General features: G+C 44.0%; 1 protein-coding gene across 5 annotated transcripts; it reads right to left on the bottom strand.

Moving 5' to 3' along the window:
- Positions 1-199: 199 nt before the first annotated feature.
- Positions 200-21,832, bottom strand: EZH1 (enhancer of zeste 1 polycomb repressive complex 2 subunit). Of its 5 annotated transcripts, none has more exons than XM_073004069.2 (20): positions 21,814-21,832; positions 18,788-18,899; positions 17,231-17,359; positions 15,524-15,643; positions 13,035-13,155; positions 12,568-12,741; positions 11,344-11,446; positions 10,450-10,613; positions 9,800-9,891; positions 8,805-8,988; positions 8,229-8,425; positions 8,050-8,141; positions 7,230-7,270; positions 6,677-6,802; positions 6,376-6,554; positions 5,610-5,705; positions 4,838-4,919; positions 4,585-4,665; positions 3,882-3,966; positions 200-3,735 (listed from the first exon to the last, which is right to left on the bottom strand). In XM_073004069.2, exons 2-20 carry the CDS (start codon positions 18,833-18,835, stop codon positions 3,675-3,677), a joined length of 2,175 nt encoding a protein of 724 aa, XP_072860170.1. In that variant the 5' UTR covers positions 18,836-18,899; positions 21,814-21,832; the 3' UTR covers positions 200-3,674. The 5 variants fall into 5 exon arrangements, with proteins under 5 accessions (XP_072860170.1, XP_020651702.1, XP_072860169.1 ...); XM_020796043.3 differs by lacking the exon at positions 21,814-21,832 and adding an exon at positions 21,642-21,780; XM_073004068.2 differs by lacking the exon at positions 21,814-21,832 and adding an exon at positions 21,671-21,771.
- Positions 21,833-25,153: the final 3,321 nt, after the last annotated feature.

Below are 25,153 nucleotides of genomic sequence, written 5' to 3' on the forward strand. Positions count from 1 at the left end.
AGAAAACCTGGGATGGTGTCCTCAAAGGACAGTCTGAAACAGGTGATGGTCATGCTGCGACAGCAGCACTGCCTGCTTTAAATAGATGCACGTCTCCCTCTATCCACACCCACCCTTATAAAGAAATGGGTATTATCAATTACAATCAGACAAATGGTTTTCCAGTACTGATAGCAACCTGGAATGGAGGCAAACGTAATTCAGCAGGTCACCACAACTTTATTAAGACAAACTTTTACAAGCCATAATATAAAGTGCACGTAAGTTACCAGCAGCAAAGCACAGAGTCACAAGCAGCCAGAGGAGGGAGGGACCAGACAGCAAGTGGCTTTGGAGATCCCCGTTTTCATATTCTAAGAGAGAGCAATTCCATGAAGTTCAGGGAGGGGAAAAAAGCACAAATATTCTTACAGCAGTTTACTACCTGCTCTACTTCTGCCAGTCTGGCAAGGGACTGCAGGCTTTTTTCTAAAAATGCAGCTATACCCCCCTCCTCTATGCTGTGCCTCGAAAGTGTCAAGCAATACAGGCTTGTATGACAATATAATGCACTATGGATGCAAGGTCAAAACACCCATGAGCTGCAAGAACAATGCCTGGATCACGGTACCTTTGTGAACATACACAAACAGCTAGAATGCCCACTGCTGCAGACCTGGCCTCAAGACAAAATATTCGACATGCATTGTTTGAAACTAGCAACGGTTTCAAGACTGGTTGCCTCTTTTCTGAAAGCACCATGTGACAGATTAACTCCCTGGCCAAACCAAGTCGTAGCAATCCTTTCTGCCCTTCTCTGTTGCCACTGCTTGGTCAGATTCTGCAGCCTTCAGGCATCCCTGGGAAAGCTGCTATCCCATAAACCCTTCACCTTACCCTAAGCAGTGTGCACGATGGGAAAGGCTACGTGTAACTAGTCCACTAAGATAATTACTATTCTGTAGCTGAAAACTAGCAAGCCTACTCAGTGTTACCTTTGCATAAGATTGGAATTCTGAAGTAGAAGAAACATTGCAGAGCCAAAGTCTATTAGCGTATTTAACTGAATACTTCTGGAAATAGGCATAGTTTCCTACATGACCCTATTGCAGTTACTTCCTCAGAGGATTTTAAAAACCAACCTTGAGCTGAACCCAATTGTTCATCTCAATCCACTGAATCAATGCTACACTCCCACTGATTCAGTGGGCCTACACTAGGTGGGAAGCACAATGGGATTTACCCCTCGATTTCCCAGCATATACAGTTTAATATTTGTAGCTTGGAGGAGGAGACTGTTGCCTCCTATCAGTTTTGTTAGCCACTTCACTGGCTTTTTTTGACTGTTCCTTGAAAGTGTTTTCTGTTAGCAGTGGCAAGAGAGAAAAAGGGTACTACCTAGTACAAGAAAGAATAGCACAGGGCCACAGCTAGTGGCTTTCAGTAAAAATGGTGGACCAGGAACTAATGACAACACGGCACCAATTTCTCACACCAATATTAATTCCAATATTAGGAAAAGCAGTGAAAAATGTGAAATGGGTATGCATGTCTTACTGCTGTTCGATTCAGTGGGTAAGCTGCAGCATATAAAAGATACTCATGTTTCTTCCACCAGAACTATTTAACTGTTCGAAAATGCAAAGCATTGGTGAAAGGAAGAGCTGCTTAGTTCTATGATTAAAAGTTGAAGTTCCCTTGTCATTATATACTTACCCCTGGAAGCCCATTCCCTGATTTCAGATAGCAAACAGCAGATTGTAAATGTACAGTGATAAAGGCACTCTACATATGCTCCGAATCGCTAACTAAAATTTCATGTTCCAGACACACCTTAACTCGATTACCAGGATAAGGGTTTTGGCCAATAAATATTTTACTGTACGTTGGAGTGTTTTATAAAGGAGAGGGAGAATACTAAAGATTTTACAGTCAATTACCTTAAAAGTGAATGGAAATCTTCCTACCTAGGCCAAATCTTGCTCTTTGTGTTACAAAGAGTAAGCTACCTCTCCGTGACACCCAAGTGAACAGTTCTGCATAACTCCAAAGCTTTGCATACTACTTGCAACAAACTCATTTCCATGAAGTATGTCTTCTCCTTTTATTCTCTAATTCTTCAATCCTGACCCAGCAGCTGCCATGCCGGCTGCCTACTGGGGAGGGAGGGAGAGACTTGCCTACTTAGACACAAATATCATGTCTACTGCTGGCACCTGCAAATACCTTCAAGAGTGCAATAAACCAAGTTTCATGACAGGTTTGTGGTTAAACAACTCCTGTAGGAGCTTTTAAGGAACCCAGAATCCAGCTGCTACAGAAGTCCACATTGTGGACTGGAGCTGGAGACAACCTTCCACACTCACTACAGCCCACAGGGAGCCCAGGTCTCCACTGCCTAGCCTTGGTGGAGTGAATTACTCTAAAGTGCATTTCAACTGTTTGCTTTGTTCATAGATTGGAGAAGGGAGAGAAATCCTGATTTTTAGGGGAAGGGGTTTCTAACTTAGGGACTGTCAATTTATACAGACCCAATGATTTCCCCTTCATGCATTCAACCAGGAAAACTGCTAATAAATCAACATTCTTAAAAGGAAGTGCAAGACCAAAGATGAACTGTTACCCCAAGCTTCTGAGGAGTCTCAATTACCTACTGAAAGTGCGAAAGTGAGACCCAGGATTCCACTGAAGGTGGTCAGGTAAATAGGAGGGTAAACAATCTTCCTTCTGCAGAGGTGGAGGAAACCTTACCAACAAGGTCCTGCCTGAAGAGAAGCTGGTTCTGCAAATCTTACTTAGCAGGTAAAGCAGTGTTGCAAACCAGCATTTTTGCAATCATGACACTTTGGTGGCAGAGCAGCAGCACCATTCCCTGCAGGGACTTTACTGCACCTGGAAGGGACTTCTGAGCCCTACAACTGAAAACGAATCTGATTTCCCCCTGCCTCCCCGGAGAACATACCTCCTGCCTCTGAAATCCTACCACAATGGTGTGGAGAGAAAGAAGGGAAATCCAATTTAGGGAGAGGAAAAGGTTCATAATTACCATGGAAGATGGATTTGTGCTCCTGTCCCCTGCTCTTTCACCTCTACTGCCCTACCATTTACTCGCTAATCCTCCATATTCAATCCCTGACCTCAGCGTATTCCTTCTATCACAAGTACTCCTTCCCTTCCTTATGCCAATAACTCTGCCCCTGCCTTCAATAGCCAGTGTTTCTACACTGCCTTCTATTTCAGGCTACAACCTCCTTGCCTCAAAGAGCTTCTGCATAGCACTTCAATGAACGATCCTCCCTTGGAGGTGGGATCTGTCTCTGCTCTTCTCAGAAAAAAAAAAGGAGAGGGAGAGAGGCAGAGGACAAGAATCACTTCACCTTAAAACAATAGAGGATGCAAAGCCCAGTATCCCACACTGCCAAGGTGATTCTCCACAGGGTGGGCTTAAGCAGGGGAGCCACACTGCCTTTCCAATGCTTCCTAATTTTCCTCCCAGCAAAAACTTAGCAGAGCTTCTCTGTGGCAGCACCTGCCACCAGCTGGGCCTTGAAGCCAGAGTCTCATTGCTGCAGCAAGAGGAGGGCCTCTTCTCTGAAGATCCAGGTGAATGAAGGTCTCACAACACACACAGCAATGAGGGAAGCAGCGTGGATAGGATGTGGTGATGCCGGCTGGGAGTCTTGGAATGATTATGGTTAGATAATGTCAGTTTCTCTTTCAATGCCAACGTATTTGAGTGCGTCTGCCTGGCTGTACCTGTAAGAGAAAGGAAATGGCTATGAAGAGGCACAGTCTTCTGTGCAGATGCGGGGGGGGGGGGGGTCCTGCACAGAGCAAGAGCTCAAAACCTTCCAGAACCAAAAACTGGGCACTCCTGCCTTTTCCTTCTGAGAGACACTCACCTGTAATCAAAAAAGAGCTCCTCCCCTGCCTGGATTGCTCTTTTGGCAAAGATCCCAATACGGTGGTCTCCATTCACCATCACCACTGTGTTGGGACAAGAAAGACTCAGTTGCCAACATGACCAGTAGTCACAGCCACCTATTAACTGCCCATCTAAATACATGGACCGAAGTTCGCATCACCTGCCAAGCTACCAGTATCACTTGAAAAGAGGCGCCACTTATCCCTGCAGCAAAGATATGCATGCACACAGATGTACTGAAGCAGTTAAAACACCACCGGCTGGTTAATCCAAGAAGCTACTATTGGACATTTTTTCGTGGGATTGTGCTTTGCAGCAACAGCAGAAATCTAAATTACAGTCAAGAAACATGGAGGCTTTGCTCCATTTGTTGTTTGTTCCCTACAGCTAAAAAATCCTGCTCCCTTGTTCCTGTACCCTTTGCATTCCTTCCCAAAGCCCTTTCTGTAACCAGCCTGTCTAGAATCACAGATTCTGATAAAGAATCAGAGTCCGGAGTTTAAATGCAAGCATGAAAACCTCTAGTGTGGCATCTGAGTCCATAAACTTTTGGTTTGAAATAGCTGGAATGACTTGATGAGATTACTTTAAATGAATCCTTTTTTCATTTCAAAAGCCTGCTTTGCGGGTGGAAAAATAACAAGTGGTTCTGCAAGAAAAAGTTTGCCAACTTGCCTTACCTTTGGCATAACAGTTGGGATTGACAGAGTGGTTTGCAAAACGGATTTTGTTCCCTTTGCGGGTGGCATCAACAACAAAATCTGTCCAAGGAAAAAAGACTCAAGCTAAAGCCATTACAGTGCTAGAACTCTGGAATCTACTCCTTGTGCAGCTCCCTTGAAAGTGGCTCCTTTTCCCATTTTCATTCCATTACTCAAGGCTGTGGGGTGCAGCCAGTTTGGAGTTTTGCCTTGTCCCAATGCAGCCACTTACCGTTATTGAGGTTGAAAAGGAAGCTAGACATATACTTGTCATAGACCTTCCCACGGCGGTCAGCCTCATCTTGGGAAATGAGCTGGGTGAAGGAAAGATAAGAAATGAATGGCTGGAAGCATGTCAAATCAGATCCAATTAAGAAAGCAGCTGGGGCAAGTCAAGGATTTAAGCTTCCCTGTGTGAATCCTAGATCTGGCAAATGGAGGCCCCAAAGCCAACAAAGACCAGCGTACTCGGTCTGCTGGAAACGGCAGAGCAGCCAGTATGCCCATGGCAAAAGAGAGAGTGCACAACCATCCCTTGTCCCCTCAACCGCATTTTGCAACAGAGTTTGGTGCACAAGAGTAGGACAGGACATATTAATAATATGGCATAAAATAAGGGCTAACCAAATAAGGGTCCCAAGTCATCTAAAGATGAGTATTTATCCCCTACATCTTTCTGGCCCTTGGGATATGCGAAGAACCCATGGCATGATGACGGCTAGCCAGGGATACTGCCCTATACTTTACAGGGATATGATAACTATCAGTGGTGCTTCCCATGGAATGCCAGATCTTTCTGTTTGGAGACAGAAAGGAGTATCTTCTTCATGAGGTCCCTTTGCTTCTCATACGCTTGCAGGTCTGTAAGCCTCTAGGACATCTCAGTGTAAGTAGAATCACTTCATGCCCATCCCCTTGATGGTAACAAGTGTGTGCTTATGTTTGTACATTAAAGGAGTGCTGCAAAGAGAAGGCCAGGCCACATCCTGAGCCCCAAAACTCACCTCCCCACAGTATTCAGAGATAAATTCATTCTTCTGCACAGCCTCCTTGATGAAGGTTCCCCACCCAGCAACATCTGATGGGGCCAGCAGCAGATGCTAAAAGAAGGAGAGATGGAAAGCTTTTCAGTCTGCCTTGTTAACTCTCAGGAAAGAAACGAAAGAGCACACAGTCACAAGGAATCACAGAGTCATGAGGAACCTGTAACAATAATTCAGTTTAAACTGCCCCCATAACAAATCATCTGCTTACAACATTTTAGATAGATGTCTGCTCTCAAAGGCTTCCAAATGAGAGGATATCATCTCACACTTTGCAGTCTCCACATGTCCATAGCAGCACTGCACACAGAGGATCCCATATGAAAAATAGGCTTCTAGCCTTTATGGCTACGGAAACACGTCTAGCAACACTCATGAAATCTTAGAAATTTGGGTGTGGCATTGAGTGAATATAGAAACAAAAAAGGTGTTGGGCCTGGAAGCAGTACTTTTTAAAGTCCTTTCCACTGCTAGCAGAAACAGAATCAATTATTCAAAATAAACCAATTCCACAAAACTCCTAGGCTGCTTTCCTTCATATTTGTCCCAGAGCAAGTACAGCAGTTCACGTTCCATGTTCTCTGCATCAGCCTACAGCCTCAAACTCAACCAGTTCTTCTCTCTTTCTCTCCCCTTGCTTCCCTGCTTTCCACATCTTCCACAGCCACATCGACGCAAGGGGATTCTTGCATTTCCCAGTTCTGCCCCTTTCTGGACTGCGACAAACCTTCTTGAGACCTCGCTGGATGCTGCAGTTCTTGCATGAGACCACTTTGGAGTCCCAGTGCTCTGAAGCACCACAGGTCAGGCAAAGATCTGGGTCACATTCTCGCACAGCCAAGTAGCATGGGCATTGCTTGGTGTTGCACTGAGTTTTACATCGGCAGCCGGGGAATCTGTTCTGGCCTTGAGGAAAAGCAAAAACACTTTTAAAACGGGATTCATGTGACAGTGGGAAAACCAGAACCAACCCTTGTTAGAAAGACATTTGCCAGAATGTGCAAATCTAGCCTAGTGTAATTTCTTACAGTCAGGATTGCACTGGCAAAACTTCTCGCAGAAATTCTGGGTCATGATGCAAGGACAGGAGCTGTCACAAGGATGCTCTGGGTGATCACAGGGCTGATAGTTGTACACTTGAGTGGATGAATTGTCTGCCAGAAGAGAAAGGAAGAGATACAGTCATGAGCCAACCATCATAAAAGCCGTTCAGTGCAGCACAAGTTGCAAGCACCAGACCTTAGCTAAGGGCAGAGTGCCTCACATGGAAAGGGCCAAGCCAAGCTTCAGCCAGGGCTGGAGGCAGCAGGAAAGCAACGCCACCTTGGAGTGCCAAGGCAACAGTTTGAAACGCCCTATTTTGCCACTCACAGGGTCCCAGGATTTTGATTTCTAGCCCTCAGCATTGGAAAAGAATACTTACTTCAAGGCAGGTCCTAGAAACATCTGAGTTATGTCTTGGAAGAAACACTGTTCAACTCTCTGAAGGGACCAACAGCTCAGAGTAGCCAACATGAAACTCTTCAGGGGGAGATGGGGAGAAGGAGAAGCCAGACAGGGTAGGAGGAGGACAAATATTACCTTTTTTAAGCTGGATCTTCCTGCAGTGGGCAGCCCAGAGTCTTGATTGGAAAGACAGAGGAAAGAGGAAGGGGGGGGGGAAGTCCACATTTTAAATGTAGAAAAAGGTTGTTGGTCCTTAAGTGTTATTTTCTATCCCTGTTCTCCTTAAAAGAAAAGCACTGGACACACCTCCCCTTCACTTTAACCTGATAACAAGCTTGTGAAACAGACCTGTCTGAGAGAGGGAGAAAGAGGGACCCAAAGTTGCCCACTCGGTCTCATGGGTCAACAGACTGAAACTTGAGACTCCCAAATCCCAGTAAATATATACTATATATTGTTAACTGCCATGCCATACTGGCAATGTTTCCCTCTAGCTCATTTGCCAGATACTCCTGGCAGCAAAGAACTGGGAAATGGAGAACAGGCTGGGAAAAGGCAATGTATTATTCCCAGCCTAAAACTATTAGAAAAGAGGTAGGTGGGAAGTTATTACATTTCATATTTCTAACCCTCTTTTCTTAAGGTGTGTGGATGAGCAGGGCAGAAGATTACAGTCAGGTCTCAGTTGGCTTGGGCAATTTAGGCCCACCCCAACCAAAACCATCATAGGTGATAAACACCTTTAATAGTTCCTGGGGGTAGGCAACACAGAATATAGTAACATCCGGAGACCCACAACTCCTATTAACCCTAAGCAGTATGGGAAGAAGTTATAATTTGACAGCACGTGAAGACCAACAGGATCCCCACCTACACTGTAGCTACAAAGAAACCAGTTTTAAAAGGGGGTGAGTCTTATGTGTTTCCTACTTGGCAGGTTCTGTTTGCTGCTCACCTGTGTTTCCTCTTCTTTTTCTGAGAGGGGTTCAAGAGCTCATTAGCCGGCAACTTTGTTATCAAAGCCTCCTTTACTGCAAACTGAAAGACCTGCCAAGAGGAATGCAGCTCATTCAAAGGGATGTCCGAATGTGCCCAACACTGCTAAGCTGGTCATCCTGGTGCCCAGGGCCATACCTGCTTGCATGTCTTGGTTCCCAGAAGCCGAGCGATGGAGCAGAAATTGTTGAAGTATGTCCCATGGAAGACGCGGAAAAGGGACTCCTCGGCCCCTGTCCACTCGACAGGCTCTGCTGGCATGTCAGACATGAAGGGCTGCGAGGAGGCTGGGCTCAACTTTGGTTTGGTTGGGGTTTGGCAACGCGAATTTGCCTCTAAGAGAACAAGGATGAAGATTTGGAGAGCAGGTCCCTAAGACGAGAGACTCTAAGTGCCACTGACCTGGAGCCATATCTCCATAGAACTGCACTGACAAGTTGTCCCAGAAACTTTTATTCCAAATACCAAAGGCTGGCTGTGATGAAAGAAAAGCACTCTGCACATACGCCACCATATTCAGTTCAAATTTTAGCCTCAGCACCAAAGGCAGATGCTGAGATGAAGTTCTGGCCTCTATGGAATAAAAACGCTTCTGTTTTAATCTCCTACCCTCCCGGACTATGGGGAAGTTAACAGGTACCTGGATGCCTGCAAATCTGGCACCCCACCTTTCCACAAAGCAAGGGGTAAATCTGTTCAGGGAGCATCACCTACCAGAGGAACTAGAAGCCCAGTCGTTGCCTGTGTCTCTGTCACTGTCACCTTCTTTTGCTTCGATGCTTGTGGAAGTTGAAGCACTGGAGGTGGAAGGGGTACTGAGTGTGGCGTGCTTGCGCCGCCGCCGCCCAGAGCACTTTGATCGTGGGTTGTGCATTACAGCAAACTCCTTGGCCCCCTCCTATAATCAAAGCCTGATTTACAACACATACGGAAATATGGAAATACCTAGACAGAAGGCTAGCTAGGCCAGTTTCAGAAGGATCTCTCCAAGAAGACAGAGGACCCAACCATTTTTCAATACAGTCGTGCCCCGCTGGACAATTACCCTGCTCTACGATGAATCTGCTTTACGTTGTGCGATCGCAAAACGATGTTTTAAATGTTTTTTTCGCCGTGCGATGATCGGTTCCCTCCTTCGGGAACCGATTTTCGCTTTACGACGATCAGCAAACAGCTGATCGTCGGGTTTTAAAATGGCTGCCGGCTAAAGAAAATGTCCCCCTGCTGTTTTCTAGGATTGATTCCTCGCTTTACAGGCACCAAAAATGGCTTCCGTATGGAGGATCTTTGCTGGACAAGCAGGTATTCAGCCCATTGGAATGCACTGAACGGTTTTCAATGCGTTTTTTAATTTTGTTTGATGACGTTTTTGCTCTACAGCGATTTTGCTGGAATGAATTAATGTTGTCAAGCAAGGCACCACTGTATTTGAAGACAAAAACAATGCCCGCAACGGGATGGTTCTTACCCCATCGCTTTTCTGAAGATCCATATTCCCCTCACTTTTATCTTGCTTTCTGCAATAACATATCACTCCTCATAACTCCATTAACGTTCAAGGTGGTCATGAACTCCTGGTTTGGCTTTGCTCTCTCTTAACACAGCTACTCCCCTGGTGATGTCCGAGTAGGACTGCTTCCCTTGCCACTCCTTGTGCTGCTCCCGCTCCCCTTCTCTGCTCCCACATCACCAACTCCCATCCATCTTACCAGCCACAAAAAGCAGTCTGGTCCGCACGGCTCCATTTCGATTTTGGTCTCTCTGTTCTTCCGCTTATAAACATTGGGGGTAGCATGGAATGCTAAAAGACAGGAGTCCTTTTATTTGAGTTAGAAGAGGAAGCTGTCCAAATAGCTTGCAGCTCTTTTCCTCAGGAGAATTACACCTCCTTGCAACTTTCTGGGAAAACACTGAAAATCCCAAACTACTTACTAAAATTAATGCAACCTGAGCAATACAATGTTACTTTACTGATCAGCTTTAATTGGGGTTTTCATACAGCAGCTTTTTATGCAAAAGAGTAATGGGCTTTACTGCAATATTTGTTTTATGTCACTCTGTATGCAGCATGAATCTCACACATAGATTGTGGTAAGTAAGGGATGTGGGCAGATTGATGTGAGCTGGAAATTCCAGAACAGCTCTTTGAGAGGCAGAGTTCAAAGGGCAGGTGTGCCTGTATTTCACAAGAATCTATATCCTGGTAATGACAGTACAAGATATTTGGGGAACAGTTCTCATATACAAGAAACATCTGGGCCACTCTAATACCTGCTGGGACCTCCCTGGAACAAACACTTCCCTCAATATTCATTTGCAAGCACAAACTGAAAAGTAAGGAATCATGCTAAGGACTTACGATGGAGGAAACAGTCATATTTGAAGCAGCGCCTGCAAAAAAGTGTATGAAAGGAATGCAGGGCCTGTTCACGCTGAACAGATTTGGCACATGGCCCATCAATGTTTGGTGTGCACTGAGGAGGAAGCACATTTGGGTCAGATTCTTCTGTCAGCTCTCTGTACCTGTGGGGAAGGGAGGAGGAGAGATGAGTCACACAGTGGAGTCCCAAAACTGCAAGATGATTCAGAGCAAGCCAAATGAAGTATGCGGAAAGGTTGATTTCAAACTAGAAGTTGGTACCACTTAAGCAGAACAGAACTGCCTAGAAATGTAACTGAACACTTTTCAGGTCACTTCTTGGTATCTGGACCCTGTTAATCATACTGCAGAACATGGAATCAGGAAAAAAAAACACTGCTTTGCACCACATCAATGAGTCCACCTTGTCCAGATGTTGAAAAATCTTTCTGCACAGCACCTCTAAGAATATCATAGCCGGCACGACCACCGGTCTGGAGTCATAGTTCAAAGAAGAAACTCTTCCACCTTGACTCAACGTAATTCAATCAAGGAATCTAAGTCTCAGGTTGGAAGCAGAAAGACTGAATCAGCATCACATCTGCCCATGAAGTTAAATCTATATGATATTTAGAATGAACCCCGTGTAAAATGTAAGTATCTGCATTTGAAAACAAGATCTAAAATTTGCAAGTTAAATCTCTCAAATGTTAATCTGTCAAAAACCGAAAACAAAAAGCTGGGAAATATGTAAATGTCTAAAATTTGCGCGTCAATAAGCTATATAGCAAACACATTTCTGTTGCAGATCTTGGGAATGTATATCACAGGTAAAGGTGGGGTTTCAGATTAGAAAAGGCAAAAGATGCTTGGCTTGTATCAAAGAATCCTCACCTTTCTTTCATATCCTCTGGAAAGCCATTCTCAGGGAACATGGACGAAAGAGCAGCAAAGATCATGTCATTTGGAAAATTCTTCTTGGAAGATTTCTTGCTACCTGTCGCAGGTAAAAAGGGAAGGATGATGGCAATTTTGGAACTAATGGTACTTAATTGTTAACTGCTATCACTGTTCCAAAGCATAATCAGGAACCATCCATTATCTACAAAGATGTTTATATAAGGAATAGGCAAAAACAAACTATATTCTAAAGGAAAGGAAGCTCTCTATTTCTGTAAATGAAAGGCACCTTCTATACACTTGCATGCAAGATTAGCAGACACTCAATGGGAAGAGCAAGAATGAATAAGAAATCTGTTTTGTTTTCATTTCAATAAGCATTTATCAAAATGGCCCTCAAAACATGTAGTTTTGTAAAGTCGTTGATGTAATTTTTATAAAGAAGAGTGGTACACACAACAGCTGATGCACAGCAAATTGTACTTCTAAAAATGTGTATTTTGAAGCAAATGCATCAAAATGCTTTATTTGATGGGGAAAGATTTGAAAAAAATGACATATATTTGAAAAAGTCTGCCCAATATCTATGTTTTGTGTATGTGTGTACGAAATTTCATACAAACTGATGGGGGGCAATGCTAAGCAGAAATGGGAATGGTCAAAACCAGAAACTGAACAAAATCAAGTTTAGCAGATTTGCCTACTCCCACTGTAGACCACCATGGTGATTACTGCATATAAATGAAGTGTGCATGTAGCCACTAGCAGCTTCCCCTAGAGCACAATATAGAAGTAAAATCACTGCACTAAATCACTGTACAGCATGCAATTTAGTTCTTATATGAAAGACCTTCCTCATAGGAACTGTGTAATATCTGCACTGCCCTTTACTTTCTCAGATCAATAACAGGAATTTTATCAGGGATAAAGAATACTATGAAACTGCTCTTGACTCTGGCAGTTTCCTTGTCAAGATTCTTCCCTTGAGATAAAATTTTAGGGTAGGGAGATGGGACTACTGTGAAATCTAAAATATATCACCTGCAGTAAATGTAACAAGCTCTGTTCTCATTAATCTCTACTGGAGAGGAACATGACCTCCCAATCTTGGATACACAGAACTGAGAACTGCAGCTGAAGTCCTCCTACCTGGCCAATGCATACTACTTTGTGAAGTTATGACATTAGCATGGCAGACAAGCAGGCTAAGACACTTACTTTCCATGGAAAGCCGCTTCCTCTTCCGGGTCACAGGTAGCTCATCTTTCCCAGCTTCCTGTTTGCCTTCAGCAGACTCATGTCCTTCTTCCTCTTCTTCAGAGTACTGATTGAGCGCATCTACCAACTCCAGGAACACAGCATCACTGATCAGGACAGAGCCCGAAAGCATCTCTGGAAAGAAGAACTGGTGGATAGTGAATCAGTAGGATGAGCCTTAAGCGGGGGAAGAGATTGGATGCAGTGGCATAATGCTCTTTGAGCATGGGTGAGGCACATGACCTGCTCTTTGGCAGAAAATGTAGCTTCTATGGCACACCAAGTTAGGCTAAAAAAATGACATTCAGATCTAGGTTAGGTGAATAAAATGGTGATTGTCAGTGTAAGAAACCCACATCTCACTGCCCTATCGCAGGCTGAGCACGGCACCCTGAAATCTCTGTGGATGTTTGCCTGCATACCCTTACCTTCCTCGCCATGGACTTTGCCATCATAGTTGTTAATGAGCTCCTCGATGAAAGTTTCATCTTCCTCTTTCACCTCATCTCCCATATAAGGTATGTTGCATAAAACAGTTTCGTCTTCCACCTGAAAATAGGGCAGAGACAGCCTGAAGGGGGCAGGTGGTCGTCTTTTGTCCGCTCACCAGGAGAGCTTCCAAATGGCAGACTGCATGGCTGCCTTAATGGGATCCTACAGGATTCTTCTTGATTTTACTGCCCGGCTCAGTCTTCCTCAACCCAGGACCCTCCAGATGTATTGGACAATGAATCCACTTTCAACCAATAATGCTACTGGGATTTGTAGTCCAACACAATAAAGGGAAACTGAGTGGGAAAGACTGGTCCAATTTATCCCAGTCTCACAGAGCAGGACTTTCATTATCAGTAGAGAAGTATTTCAAAAGCACATTACTCCTCTCACTTATTCTGAAGAAAAAGCCAAGTCAATCGGCCAATGTTACAGTTCCAGTCCTACTGTTCCTTGGAAAGAGGGTGGATTTTATGGAGTTCCTGCTCGGTAGTGGTTTACTGCTGAAGGGATTCAGTGTTTTCTTTTCCTCTAGATCAGGAAGTTTAAAGGGGCAAGAAAGCTATACTGTATATCTACTCATAGGACATACATGATAGATACGCATATGCTACCACTATGAGATGCATAACTTGCTCCTCTAGAAGTCAAGCACCCCATCTGGTGAAATCTAAGAAATCAGCTTTAAAGGTACATCAAAAAGTAACTTGTGTCATCACAGCAGTTGTGCATCTCTGCCCAGTGCGACTGTTTATAGGACTGCTCTGTAATAATTGTTCTGAGAGTTCCTACACAAATAAGCTCATTTCTCCAAGTCACAGTTTTTTGTTAGATGGGACACTGGCCAACTATGTCAAAATCTCCAACATTCTGGTGCACAGCCATGATCATCGTCATCCCAACAACACCTGAGAAATATTGATGGAAAGCATAATACTAATTCAACATGGGTATGGCTAAAACTGGGGACCATTAAGAAACTGAAGGCAAGATTTTTTCTGCACCGGAACAAGTATTCCAAACCAATGTGATGAAAGCTAAGATCCAAGGAATTAGAAGATAAAGAATTGAAAAAGCTAACAAAATAGAGAGGGCAAATGAAATATTTCATGTGTGGGTGAAACACACTTCAGGGGGCCCCACAGTCATTAGGGCATTGGGATAGAGAGGTAAAAAATTTCAGAAATTTTGAAGCCATATAAATCAGCTTTGGAAAAAATGGAAAAAACCATGCCCCCCCCCCCCAATTTCCCCCAGGTCTTCCCATCTCTAGGCATGATGTAGTCCCAGCTACAGGTGTAACATTTCCAGAAATTTTGAAGTCGTATAAAATAGCATTCTGGAAATTTAACATCTCTACTTTGGGAACAGTATCAAGAAATCTCACACAGTATTATAAGCAGTTGCAGATCTCAGAAATGACACCATCAGAACTACAAAAAATGGCAATATTAGGTACAGCATATATACTGTGCCGATATTTAATAGATACTTAGGTTTTCGGTTAAAACTTGCATCTGTTATAGAATACTATAATACCAGTCAATGTTTTTATAATTTTGATTCACTGTGCCTGGTATTTTTGAACGACAAAAATTAATAATTAATAATAATAGATTGTCTGTTTTTGACTGTTTCATATTTTATAACAGAAAAGAAAAAGAACAAGGAAAAAGGCATTAAGTCCATTTACAAAAGACAAATTCTTAACAATGGCTATTATTCATGGCAGCAGAATGGAACTTCTGGTTCCTATGCCCAGTTCCCAAGGTGCAGGAGTGGAATAGGTTATTGCTTCTATGCAGAACATGTAGGCTAAGATACCTATTGCTTGGTCTAGTCGAATAAAACTCCTCTTCTTTCCTTAAAAACTCACTTACCTTTCAAAACAATCTAAGGCCATGATCATCATGACATTTAAAAGCAGAAAATTCAATAAATTAAGTATGCAATGGGTTATGAGGTATTTTACTTCACTGTTTTCAATTTATTGGCCTAGAGTTTTACTCAATAATTTTATGCTCTGGTGTTATAAAAGATGGGGGGGGGGGAAACCCAGTCTACTTTTCCCACTTTATCCAGAGTTGGATATTTAAAGAAGGGGTAAACAAGTAAATGATAGCTAGCCACTTGTGAGTCCTAAGAGACGGCCTAGTTACTAGAGCACAACCAGAAACATGCAATCCTAAAGGAGAGGCAGTATTATCTACTTTAAATTTGGAAGTACAGAAGCAGCAAGAAGGTAAAAGAGTCAAAAACACCTGTCAAAAATCCAAAACAAAACAAAAACTGGGCAATATACAGTTTAGCCTCTCTGACCCCCAACAAGACATGAAACCCTGCAGTCCTAAGTCAAAGGAGTAAATCCACATTCAGACCGTTATTTGTAGGAAGCAAGTATATACAGTACCAGCTGGCCACCTACCATGAAATTCTGTTGAAGTGGCGACCAAGAGTACATGATAGGCACCAGGGCTACAGTGTTTAGAGTCCGCATAAACAATGTTTGTGGGCTCCAATCAGGGAAACCGCTCTCAACTGTACACTGGAGGGAGAAGAAAAGTTGCAATTTGTAAGAAAGATGCCCTCCAAGACTGGGCAGTTTCTACTAAGTATTATGTACATTTCTACTACAATTTTCAAAGAAAGAGAAGTGGTTATGTTCAGTTGTCAAGCACTGGGATCTGATAGGTTTCCTCTTCAATTAAAATTTCACGTTTGCCCTCCCTCTTCATTTCCTGTAGAGGCATCACTAAACACCACATCCAGAGGGAAGATGGTGAACAATTGACAGGAGCCAGTTTATTTGACAATGTGAGCCGCCTAGAGTGGTCCGGTGGGCCAGATAGGCGGGGTATAAATTAAATAAATAAATAAATAAATAATGATGTAGAGTTTCCAGAAAAAGTAGAAGTGGAATATTTTCTAGAAAAAAAATCAGTGCTTTAAATCAGTGGTCCCCAACTTTTTATGATCCGTGGACCGGCTGGGCATGCGGGGTCCATGTGCAGGGGTGGCGGGGGCACCCCCATGCTCACGGGGAGTGGGGCGCGCTTGCGCTGAAGGTGTGGGGTGTGCTCACAGGGCGGGGTGCGTTCACACACATGGCGCGGGACATGCTTGTGGGGCACCCATGCATGCGAGTGGGTGGGCCATGATGCGTGAAGGTGTCTGTGCACGGGGTGGGTGGGAGATCTGTCTCTGTGGCCTGGTCCTGCCAAGACCATGGACCAGCACCTGGCCGCGGACTGAGGGTTGAGGACCCCTGCTCTAAATAATTTTATCTAATGTATCATGTTTGGTTTAACTATTGTATCTTGCTGTTCCTTGTTAGACTACGAAAAACCTGAATAACTCCTTTAGCTCCCCGAAAGCTTTCCTGCATCCTACTGACCTTAAACAGCTCCACATACGTTACCTAACATTTAACTCTATCTTGCCAAGTGTGGAACATCTTAGCATCCCAATCTTGCTTAGAGTTCAGGTGGGGGTAAAGAAGAAATGTTCTTCATACAGAAGTCATAATAGAATTCATACAGTCAAATCCATTTGGCAAGGAGAAATACTTGCATATATCCCTTCTTTCTTTATAATTCAGACTTTGTACTGTTCTATAGATCACAAAGATCAGAAAAAGAGGTGTGCCAATAACAATATACAAATTCTATGCTAAATCAACACTACTCCTCTTCTTACATTTATACTCCGTAATGCTTCCAATATATTTTAAAGACAACTTCTTTTTCCCTTATAAAGTATCTGAATACAGTTGGAGAAAGAGGACAATAATGCTAGCGGGGGGGGGGGGGGGGGAGCCTTCATTGCTGAAAGCAAATCATTCCATCAATCTACATCTGAATGCTTCCCGGGATCTGCAACTCTCTTAAAATACAAGCTGTGATTCTCAGTGGGTCACCTGGTGACATAAGCCACATTGCTTAAACTTTCCACAGCCCTTCTCCCTTCTTATTGTTAAGAGATTACACATGATTACGTAGCAGAACAACCTTGAAGAATGGAGATAATGTTTTTCCTGGGGTGTGGAAGCAAACATAGGAAAGAAATCACAGAGTGTTCTATGGAGCAATATAGCACTGAAAGACTGACATCTCCATACGCCTTCTTAGCATACCTGTTTGAGAAAAGGGTGACCTCCAACAAGCTTCATAGACTGAATAGGCTGGACTCTAAGTTTCTTCCAGTCTTCATTCAGGATGTTGATCTTTTCTTGAACCTTTGCATAATTAGACACATATAAAACCTGGGGGGAGAGGGGAGAAGAGAAGAACATTGGACCAAAACCCTCATCTTCTATAAAGTTTAATCCCTTTTGGTGGTTGTACAAAGTCCCTGTGAACACAAAAACCAGGATGCAGCTCTCGAGTTTTCACCACTGATACAAGAATCTCAAAAATCTTACATGTGCAGACAGGCACATCTTCAGAGATGAAATCTACACCATTTTGAGGCCGGTTGAGATGGGGCCTTCACACACCACAACAACCTACTTCCTCCTGAGTTCCTGTCTATCAAGCAAAAATGTCACCATATCTGTGATCCAGTTTCCACCATACCCCAAATAGTATTGCCTCTGTCCCCCATTTGGTTTCCCCTATCACCGCTGCCGCATCCTCTCCCTCCTTTCTTCGCCACTTCATCACCTCTTCTTCCTCCCTCACTTACGGCAGCATAACAGCTCAGATGGGAGAAGCATGGGGCATACTGCTGTCAGCAGAGCCAGTCATTTTCTAACTGCCAGCCTCTAAGGGCTTCTCCAAGTTTGTAGAGAAGCCAGGGAAATCTTTTGTGCCACAGGACAGGCAGTTCCTTCAGACACTCAATGGACAAGGCCTGGCTCTGAGAGGTCCTTGGAACCCAGCAGTTAGAAAATAGGAAGCTCCAGTGAGTTAAGTAATGCAATGGATGTCCCTTGCAGTGGCTGAGGGGGAAGCAGTTATTTTGCTGCTGTAGAACAGCGCTTCATTTTGGTAAATAGCAGGGCTCTCACTCCGGTTTCATATTGTGCTATCTGAAGCCATCTCTAGGAATCTTATAACATACCGAAGTCTACTAGATTACAACCTAAATTGTTGTGAACTAGACCTTCCTTGGAACACAAAATTCTACACCAGAAGACTCGACCTTGTTTTGGTTACAATAACAGCTATATTTGGTTAAGGCAGATCCTACTGTTGGTGAGATTGCCTCGTATGGCAGATAAGGGGATAATGTGTAGGGAGCAACAGTGGGAGTCCCTTAGCTATTCCCTTCTGCTGGAGGAAAGAACTGTGTATCCTGCCTTTTACGTCCTAAGCTGAGAGCCTAATGCCCTCAGATGAAGTGAAGGATGCCTTCCCATTACCAGCATTTAAGTAAGAGTTCACTGCCAATCCAGTTGGCTTCAGTAGGCAGGGCACATTAATCTTCTTTGACCTATGAAGCAAAACATATTGGACTAGCCCTGATCTTGCAGTTATAGTTCAACTGCCACTCTGCATGTTGAGCCTTTTGGGATGTGGGAGGGATAGGCCTGGATGTTTTCCAGAGCTTATTTAAGCTTCTCATCTTCTAGAAAGAAAGCCAGTTACAAGGTGGAGATTTTACTCACTGAAAACTGACCAGCCTTATCCCTACATGAGAAAAGAGCTACAGAAAAAGCTCTTTGGTCAATGGTCAAAAATATCTTTACCTTAGCCCCCATATTTGCTTGAAGTCTCTTGAGCTGCCTGAGACGCATGTATTCTGACTTGACCTTTCTTTTCCAATAAAGGATGCATTTTGGATCTGTAATCTCCACTTTCCTGGGAGCAAAAAAGCAGAAGGAGAGCTATGTGAAAGGTACTAATAGGAGAACTGAAGCCTTAATCAGGTCATTTGAATTCTGCTCAAGAAAAATACACAATCTTTTGCACAAGAAAAACTGCCATCTTGTGACCTACATCATATATGCAAATTAGTTTGTTTGCTTCTTTTATTAATACTGGCATTCATGGGAAAAGAACAACAAGTATTGCCACAGGACTTGGAAAGGTTGGATCACAACATACGTTACTCAATACAAGCAGTGCCTTGAGTATCTGACTTTTCACCAGAAATTTTCCCCATTTTTAAACCACTCTTCACAAGTGTTCTTTTCATTTTAAAAAATGAAATGAAACACTGTATTCCCAAGATACAATAAAGCACCCAATACTTAAATGGCACCTTGGATGAACTGTTAAATTTCAGTTAACCCAATACTACTGCTACCAGCACTTTGTTTTTGTTTAGTCGTTAAGTCGTGTCCAACTCTTTGTGACCCCATGGACCAGAGCACGCCAGGCCCTGTTTTCCACTGCCTCCCGGAGTTGGGTCAAATTCATGTTGGTAGCTTCGATGACACTGTCCAACCATCTCGTCCACTGTCGCCCCCTTCTCCTCTTGCCTTCACACTTTCCCAACATTTTCCAGGGAGTCTTCTCTTCTCATTAGATGGCCAAAGTATTGGAGCCTCAGCTTCAGGATCTGTCCTTCCAGTGAGCACTCAGGGTTGATTTCTTTCAAAATGGATAGGTTTGTTCTCTTTGCAGTCCAGGGGACTCTCAAGAGTCTCCTCCAGCACCACAATTCAAAAGTATCAATTCTTAGGCCGTCAGCCTTCTTTATGGTCCAGATCTCACTTCCATACATCTCTACAAGAAAAAACCATAGCTTTGACGATCGGCAAGGTGATGTCTCTGCTTTTTAAGATGTTGTCTAGGTTTGTCATCGCTTTCCTCCCAAGAAGCAGGTGTCTTTTAATTTTGTGGCTGCTGTCCCCATCTGCAGTGATCAGGGAGCCCAAGAAAGTAAAATATCTCACTGCCTCCATGTCTTCCCCTTCTATTTGCCAGGAGGTGATGGGACCAGTGGCCATGATCTTAGATTTTTTGATGTTGAGCTTCAGACTATTTTTTTGCGCTCTCCTCTTTCACTTTCATTAAGAGGTTCTTTAATTCCTCCTCACTTTGTGCCATCAGAGTGGTATCATCTGCATATCTGAGTTTGCTGATATTTCTTCCAGCAATCTTAATTCCAGCTGGGGATTACTCCAGTCCTCCCTTTCACATGATGTATTCTGCATATAAGTTAAATATGCATGGGGACAATGTACAGGGTTGTCATACTCCTTTCCCAATTTTGAACCAGTCAGTTGTTCCATATCCAGTTCTAACTGTTGCTTCCTGTCCCTGCACCTTAGCAATGGCTTAAAGCAGAGGTGACCCAAGTGTCAACTATCACCATAGCTTGCTAGGGCTCACAGCAGTTGCCATCTGGCAACACATGCAGGACTACACTTTGCCCAACTTTAGCTTCAAGCACATTTGAAGCACAAATGGGAATACTAGGATGCAATGGAAACCAAGTTTTACATCAGGGATTCTGCATGCAATGGATGCTCATGATGAATGCCTAATTTAAAAGAATGACATGATTGTTTGTTTACCAATAACAGAACAGTGAGCTGAGTATGTTGAGACTCCAGGCTCCTAAAGAGCAGGAAAACCACTCGAGGAAAAATGTAGCAAAGGCAGAAAATGGTGTAGACACAGAATCATTGCTCAAGGTAAGCACCAACAAGGATCAGTCTCCTTCCCCTCTTCCCTTTTTAACCCAGAAAAAACAAAAAAAAAAGCAAAAAAAATGCAACAGGCTCTTTTACTCCTTATTTAACAGAATAGACGAAACCCTAAGGGACCAAGCAAATGCACTCCCCACTCACATATGCTTGGTTGGGTTGTTTTGTTTTCAATATTTTCATAAACACCACCAAGTCTGCATTTCTGTAACAATCATGAGTCCACCAAGGTTAACATTTTAAACCCAGAGCCAAAACAGGGAACATCAGAGAATATCTACATGACATCCCACAGCAAACTGTTTCTGCAACTGATCCTTCATTTCCAAAACCGTAGTTGTCTCCAAGCATGATGGTAAGAATGCGTTTATTATTTAATGGTTTGTTTTAAAAGAGAAACGCCCTTCCATTTTCACCTGCACATTTTGGTCTCATTTTTGAGTGTACCACCATAAGCTTTACATTCACACCGGCGTAAAATGCTGGTGCAAGAGCTGGACGCGAATTTGAGAGATGCAGGTTCAGGTCCCTGCTGAGAAGTCAAAGGCCCTTGGGCGACTCTCAGCTTGAGCTACCTCACAGGGCTGTTGTGAGGATAAAGTGGGAGGGAGGGCAGTCATACACGCTGCCTCGAACCATGCCCACAGAGCCCGCCATCATGAGAGATTTGGCTTATAAGGGAACTAAACAACACTGACCTCTCTGCTCTCCCCACCCCAACCCCACCCCAAAGCATCTCCACCCGCGCAGCAATGTCCTTCTTGCTCCCCTTCTTCTGAGCCCGAGAAACCCGCTTGCTTCCCCACTTCAGACTGGAGGGTCCACCCCGACACGCTAGAGGCCAATTCCTCGTAAAGTCCTCCGCTCCGTCGGCAGGACTCCCTGTTTAAAGCCACCCCACCCAAACCCCTCCCGCGCCTCCCTTTGAGGCCCCTCCGTCACTCACTCCTTAGACATCGCACTCAGGTGACCTACAGTGAGTGTAGCAACCCTCTCCCATCCACGCATGCGTCGACCAGCGCGTCACTCGCCCTCCTCCTTCTCTACGCAACCTCTTCCGTGAAGCCACGCCCCCTGTGACGGAATGTTCCCTAGACTTAGGAAAAATACAACAACACCTTAGTTATATCCTTCAGCATTGATGTTTTTCTAGTTGTTTCTTCTCCCCCGCTTTTATTGGGGATGGAAGCCCCTGAAATCAATGGAGCAATGCAAGGTTTTATGACAGCTGCGGTGGGTGTCAGGTTCTCGCTGCCACCCCCGCAAAAGAGCGACGCCTCTGCCAGGAGCTTGAGGGGTCCCTTTCGCTCGTTCCCCTGAGCGGCCACTGCGAGCACGAGCTACAGTATAGAGTGCAATCGAGCGGCCACTAGAAGATCGGAGAGGGTCGTTGTAAGCGTTATGTCCGGGAAGGACGTCAGAATCCGCATGGCCTGGGGTAGAACTTGAAACCTTCCACCCACTCGAGGTGGCTTTGCAATGAAACTTGCTTTTAAAAAAAGAGAGCCCGGCCGCTCCCTCTCGCCATGATTTGGGGGGGGGGAGGGGCTTTTCTTTTGCACCCCCACCTCATCTCTCTAATGTCCGGACTGATGAAAAGAAGCCTGCAGGACTCGATAACTCGTGCCTATTTATGATGTCTGAGGAGTCTGATGAAGATACATCGTCCACTCTTGTTTTCTGACTGTAAGGACGTGGCAATCTGAGGAGTGTGGTAGCTGGAGGACTCCCCCCCCCCGCACCGTCAATTAACCAAACCAACTTAAAAACCCACAGAACAGGGCGAAGTCCCCCCCCAACTCGCCTCCCTACACTACATTAATTTCTACCACTTCTGTTCCCCCTCCCGTTTAAAAAAATAGTCTCGTGAGGTACCCGGAATGTTTAATCCCGCACATGGGATGTGCCACTCTTAATTATTATCGCTCTATACAGATTCTTCAAAGCCACGTTCACAGCCCCTCCCTCCTTCCCCCTTTTATCCGCAGGGAGGGCGGCGTTCTTTGTTGACGGGTGGGGAAGGCGTCTTGTGAAGGTGCCCAGACTCAGAGTCGGCGTCCGCTCCTTCTCGAAGCTTCCAGGCGTACTTTACCTTGGGACAGTTACTACCTCTTCACCACATACAGTATTACCAAAGTGTTAGACTACGACTCCCATCGTTCTTAGAAAACTGAGTGGCCGTTATCACGGAGTGATGGGAGTTGTAGTCAAAGATAGCTTGATGGCGCCACGCTTGAAAAGAAGGCTTGGAGGAAGTGAAGGCAAACTATGTCATTATACTTGAGGGATATGAGGAATGCTGCCTCTCCAGAAGTTGTTGCACCACAGTTCCCGGCGTCATTTTGTCACTGGCTGTGCTGTTTAACGTTAATGGAAGTTGTTAGTTCGACAGCATCTGGAGGACCACGTTTTGGCCACTCCGGTGTAAACGGATGTGTTAGTGTGTGGAGAGATGCCCATTTCCAGTTTCTATTCGGGCAAACGAAGTACAGTATACTTAAAACTCTTCATCCCCAGTTCTCTTTTCTTCCCTTACAAATGGACAAAACCTGTTTCAGGTTTCCATCTTAAAACCCTGCCTCAGATCTCTGTACTGTATATAATTTTCTTTAATGAGGTGGTTACATGTTAACAAAATCGGTGGGGAATCAGAACAAGTCAGTCAAGATGTAATAGATACAAGAGCTGTAGTGTGAAGGTGAAAGACAGGGAACTTACTGTTCTGTGGACCACATATACAGTGTATTAGTAAAATAGTATAATAAACTGCTCAGTAAATTTCACAGAACATTTTCTTCAGTTGCAATTCTGGGAAGGGATGGGTGGGGTTAATTGGTCTTGAATAACATGCACAGGGATTTATAAATAAAACGTGCCTTTTTTTCAGAAAATATGACCAATTTCACGCTGGAGGCTTGCGGGACTCAGCCCTACACTGACTCAGATAAACTCTTGTATAACTGAAAAATGAACGAATGCAGTAGTCTTTCTCAAAGCACACCCAGAGTGCCTTTTCTCTCCCACTGACTCAGTGGTCATCACACACATTCTCAACTAAAGAGAATTTTCAGGGCTATGGCATCCAGTTAAACCATCCATCTCTCAGAGATCACATATAGAGCATCTTCTTACACCTAAAAACACATGCTGCTTACATACTGCCCCATAGTGCTTAAAGCACTCTCTGGGTGGTTTATAAACTAACTATGCAGGTTGCACATTGCCTCCCCCACCTCCACGAGATGGGTACTCATTTTACTGACTCAGAAGAACAGAAGAGTGAATGAACCCCACCTGGGATTGAACCTCTGGGTCCTGAACAGAGTTTGACTTGCAGTGCAGCAGTTTAGCCACTACACCAGTGGTTCTTAACCTTGGGTTACTCAGGTGTTTTTGAACTGCAACTCCCAGAAACCCCAGCCAGCACAGCTGGTGGTGAAGGCTTCTGGGAGTTGCAGTCCAAAAACACCTGAGTAACCCAAGGTTAAGAACCACTGCACTACACCACAAGGCTAAAGAGGAGTAGTGTGGAGGAAGTCTCACCTTCATATGAAGATCCTAGCCAGTCCTCCTTCAGCAATATCTTTTATTACAAAATGTACATTGAGTGATAGGTTTTAAAGAAACATTTTAAAAATTCCCATCCAGAAAATTATAGCAGGCTCTCATATGGTCTCTAAACCTCATCCTAAAACTGTCACCCTCCAGATGTGTCAGACTGTCACATCTGCAGGGTATCAGGTTGGGCAAACCTCCTCTCAACATTTCAGAAACATCAGCCATTACTTGCCTTGGTACTGGCCCTTGGCTTTTTTTGGTTTTGGGTGGAGAACAGAAAACAAATTCCCAAGAAATTTATGTAGCTCTTCCTGCCTCCTTTGCATCATGTTTGACGAACTAGTCTACGGGCTTCAAAACTATGATTTTCTTATTCCTAGTTACATATTGGAGTTGTTGACTTTTTTTTCGGATTTTGTAGCCAGAGAATGAAATATCAGTACCATTTAAAGAGACACCTTATTTGGAACTGGAGTATTGTAGAAGCCTTTGGGCCTAAAAGATAAACAATAATCATAACCCACCACATAATTTTGCGTGCTTAAAATCAAAATACATTTATGGCAAAGCCTGGAAAATTTATTTTTCTGGATGACATCTGCCACTGTAGTCAGACTTGCATGGCAGTATATGCCTCCTGGCACCAAGGCCTCAAAATCCTCCATGCAGCTGTGTCATTACAAAACAAACATTCTCCCAACACATGTGAATAATAAGCGATTCTGAACATGTGTGGACTTTATGTAGCAATTCCTTATGTCTGGAATTAGGAATCAGAAAGCCCCCTGAACGTTCACACCCCATACTTGCTATTTCACAAAGAAGAATGATTATTGTACATAAAACAACTGTCCTGGTTTCATTACACCCGTATCTGTAGTGAAATGTTCTTCCTATTGG

Source organism: Pogona vitticeps, chromosome 6, assembly GCF_051106095.1.
Source record: "Pogona vitticeps strain Pit_001003342236 chromosome 6, PviZW2.1, whole genome shotgun sequence".
In the NCBI taxonomy this organism is placed as follows: domain Eukaryota; kingdom Metazoa; phylum Chordata; class Lepidosauria; order Squamata; family Agamidae; genus Pogona; species Pogona vitticeps.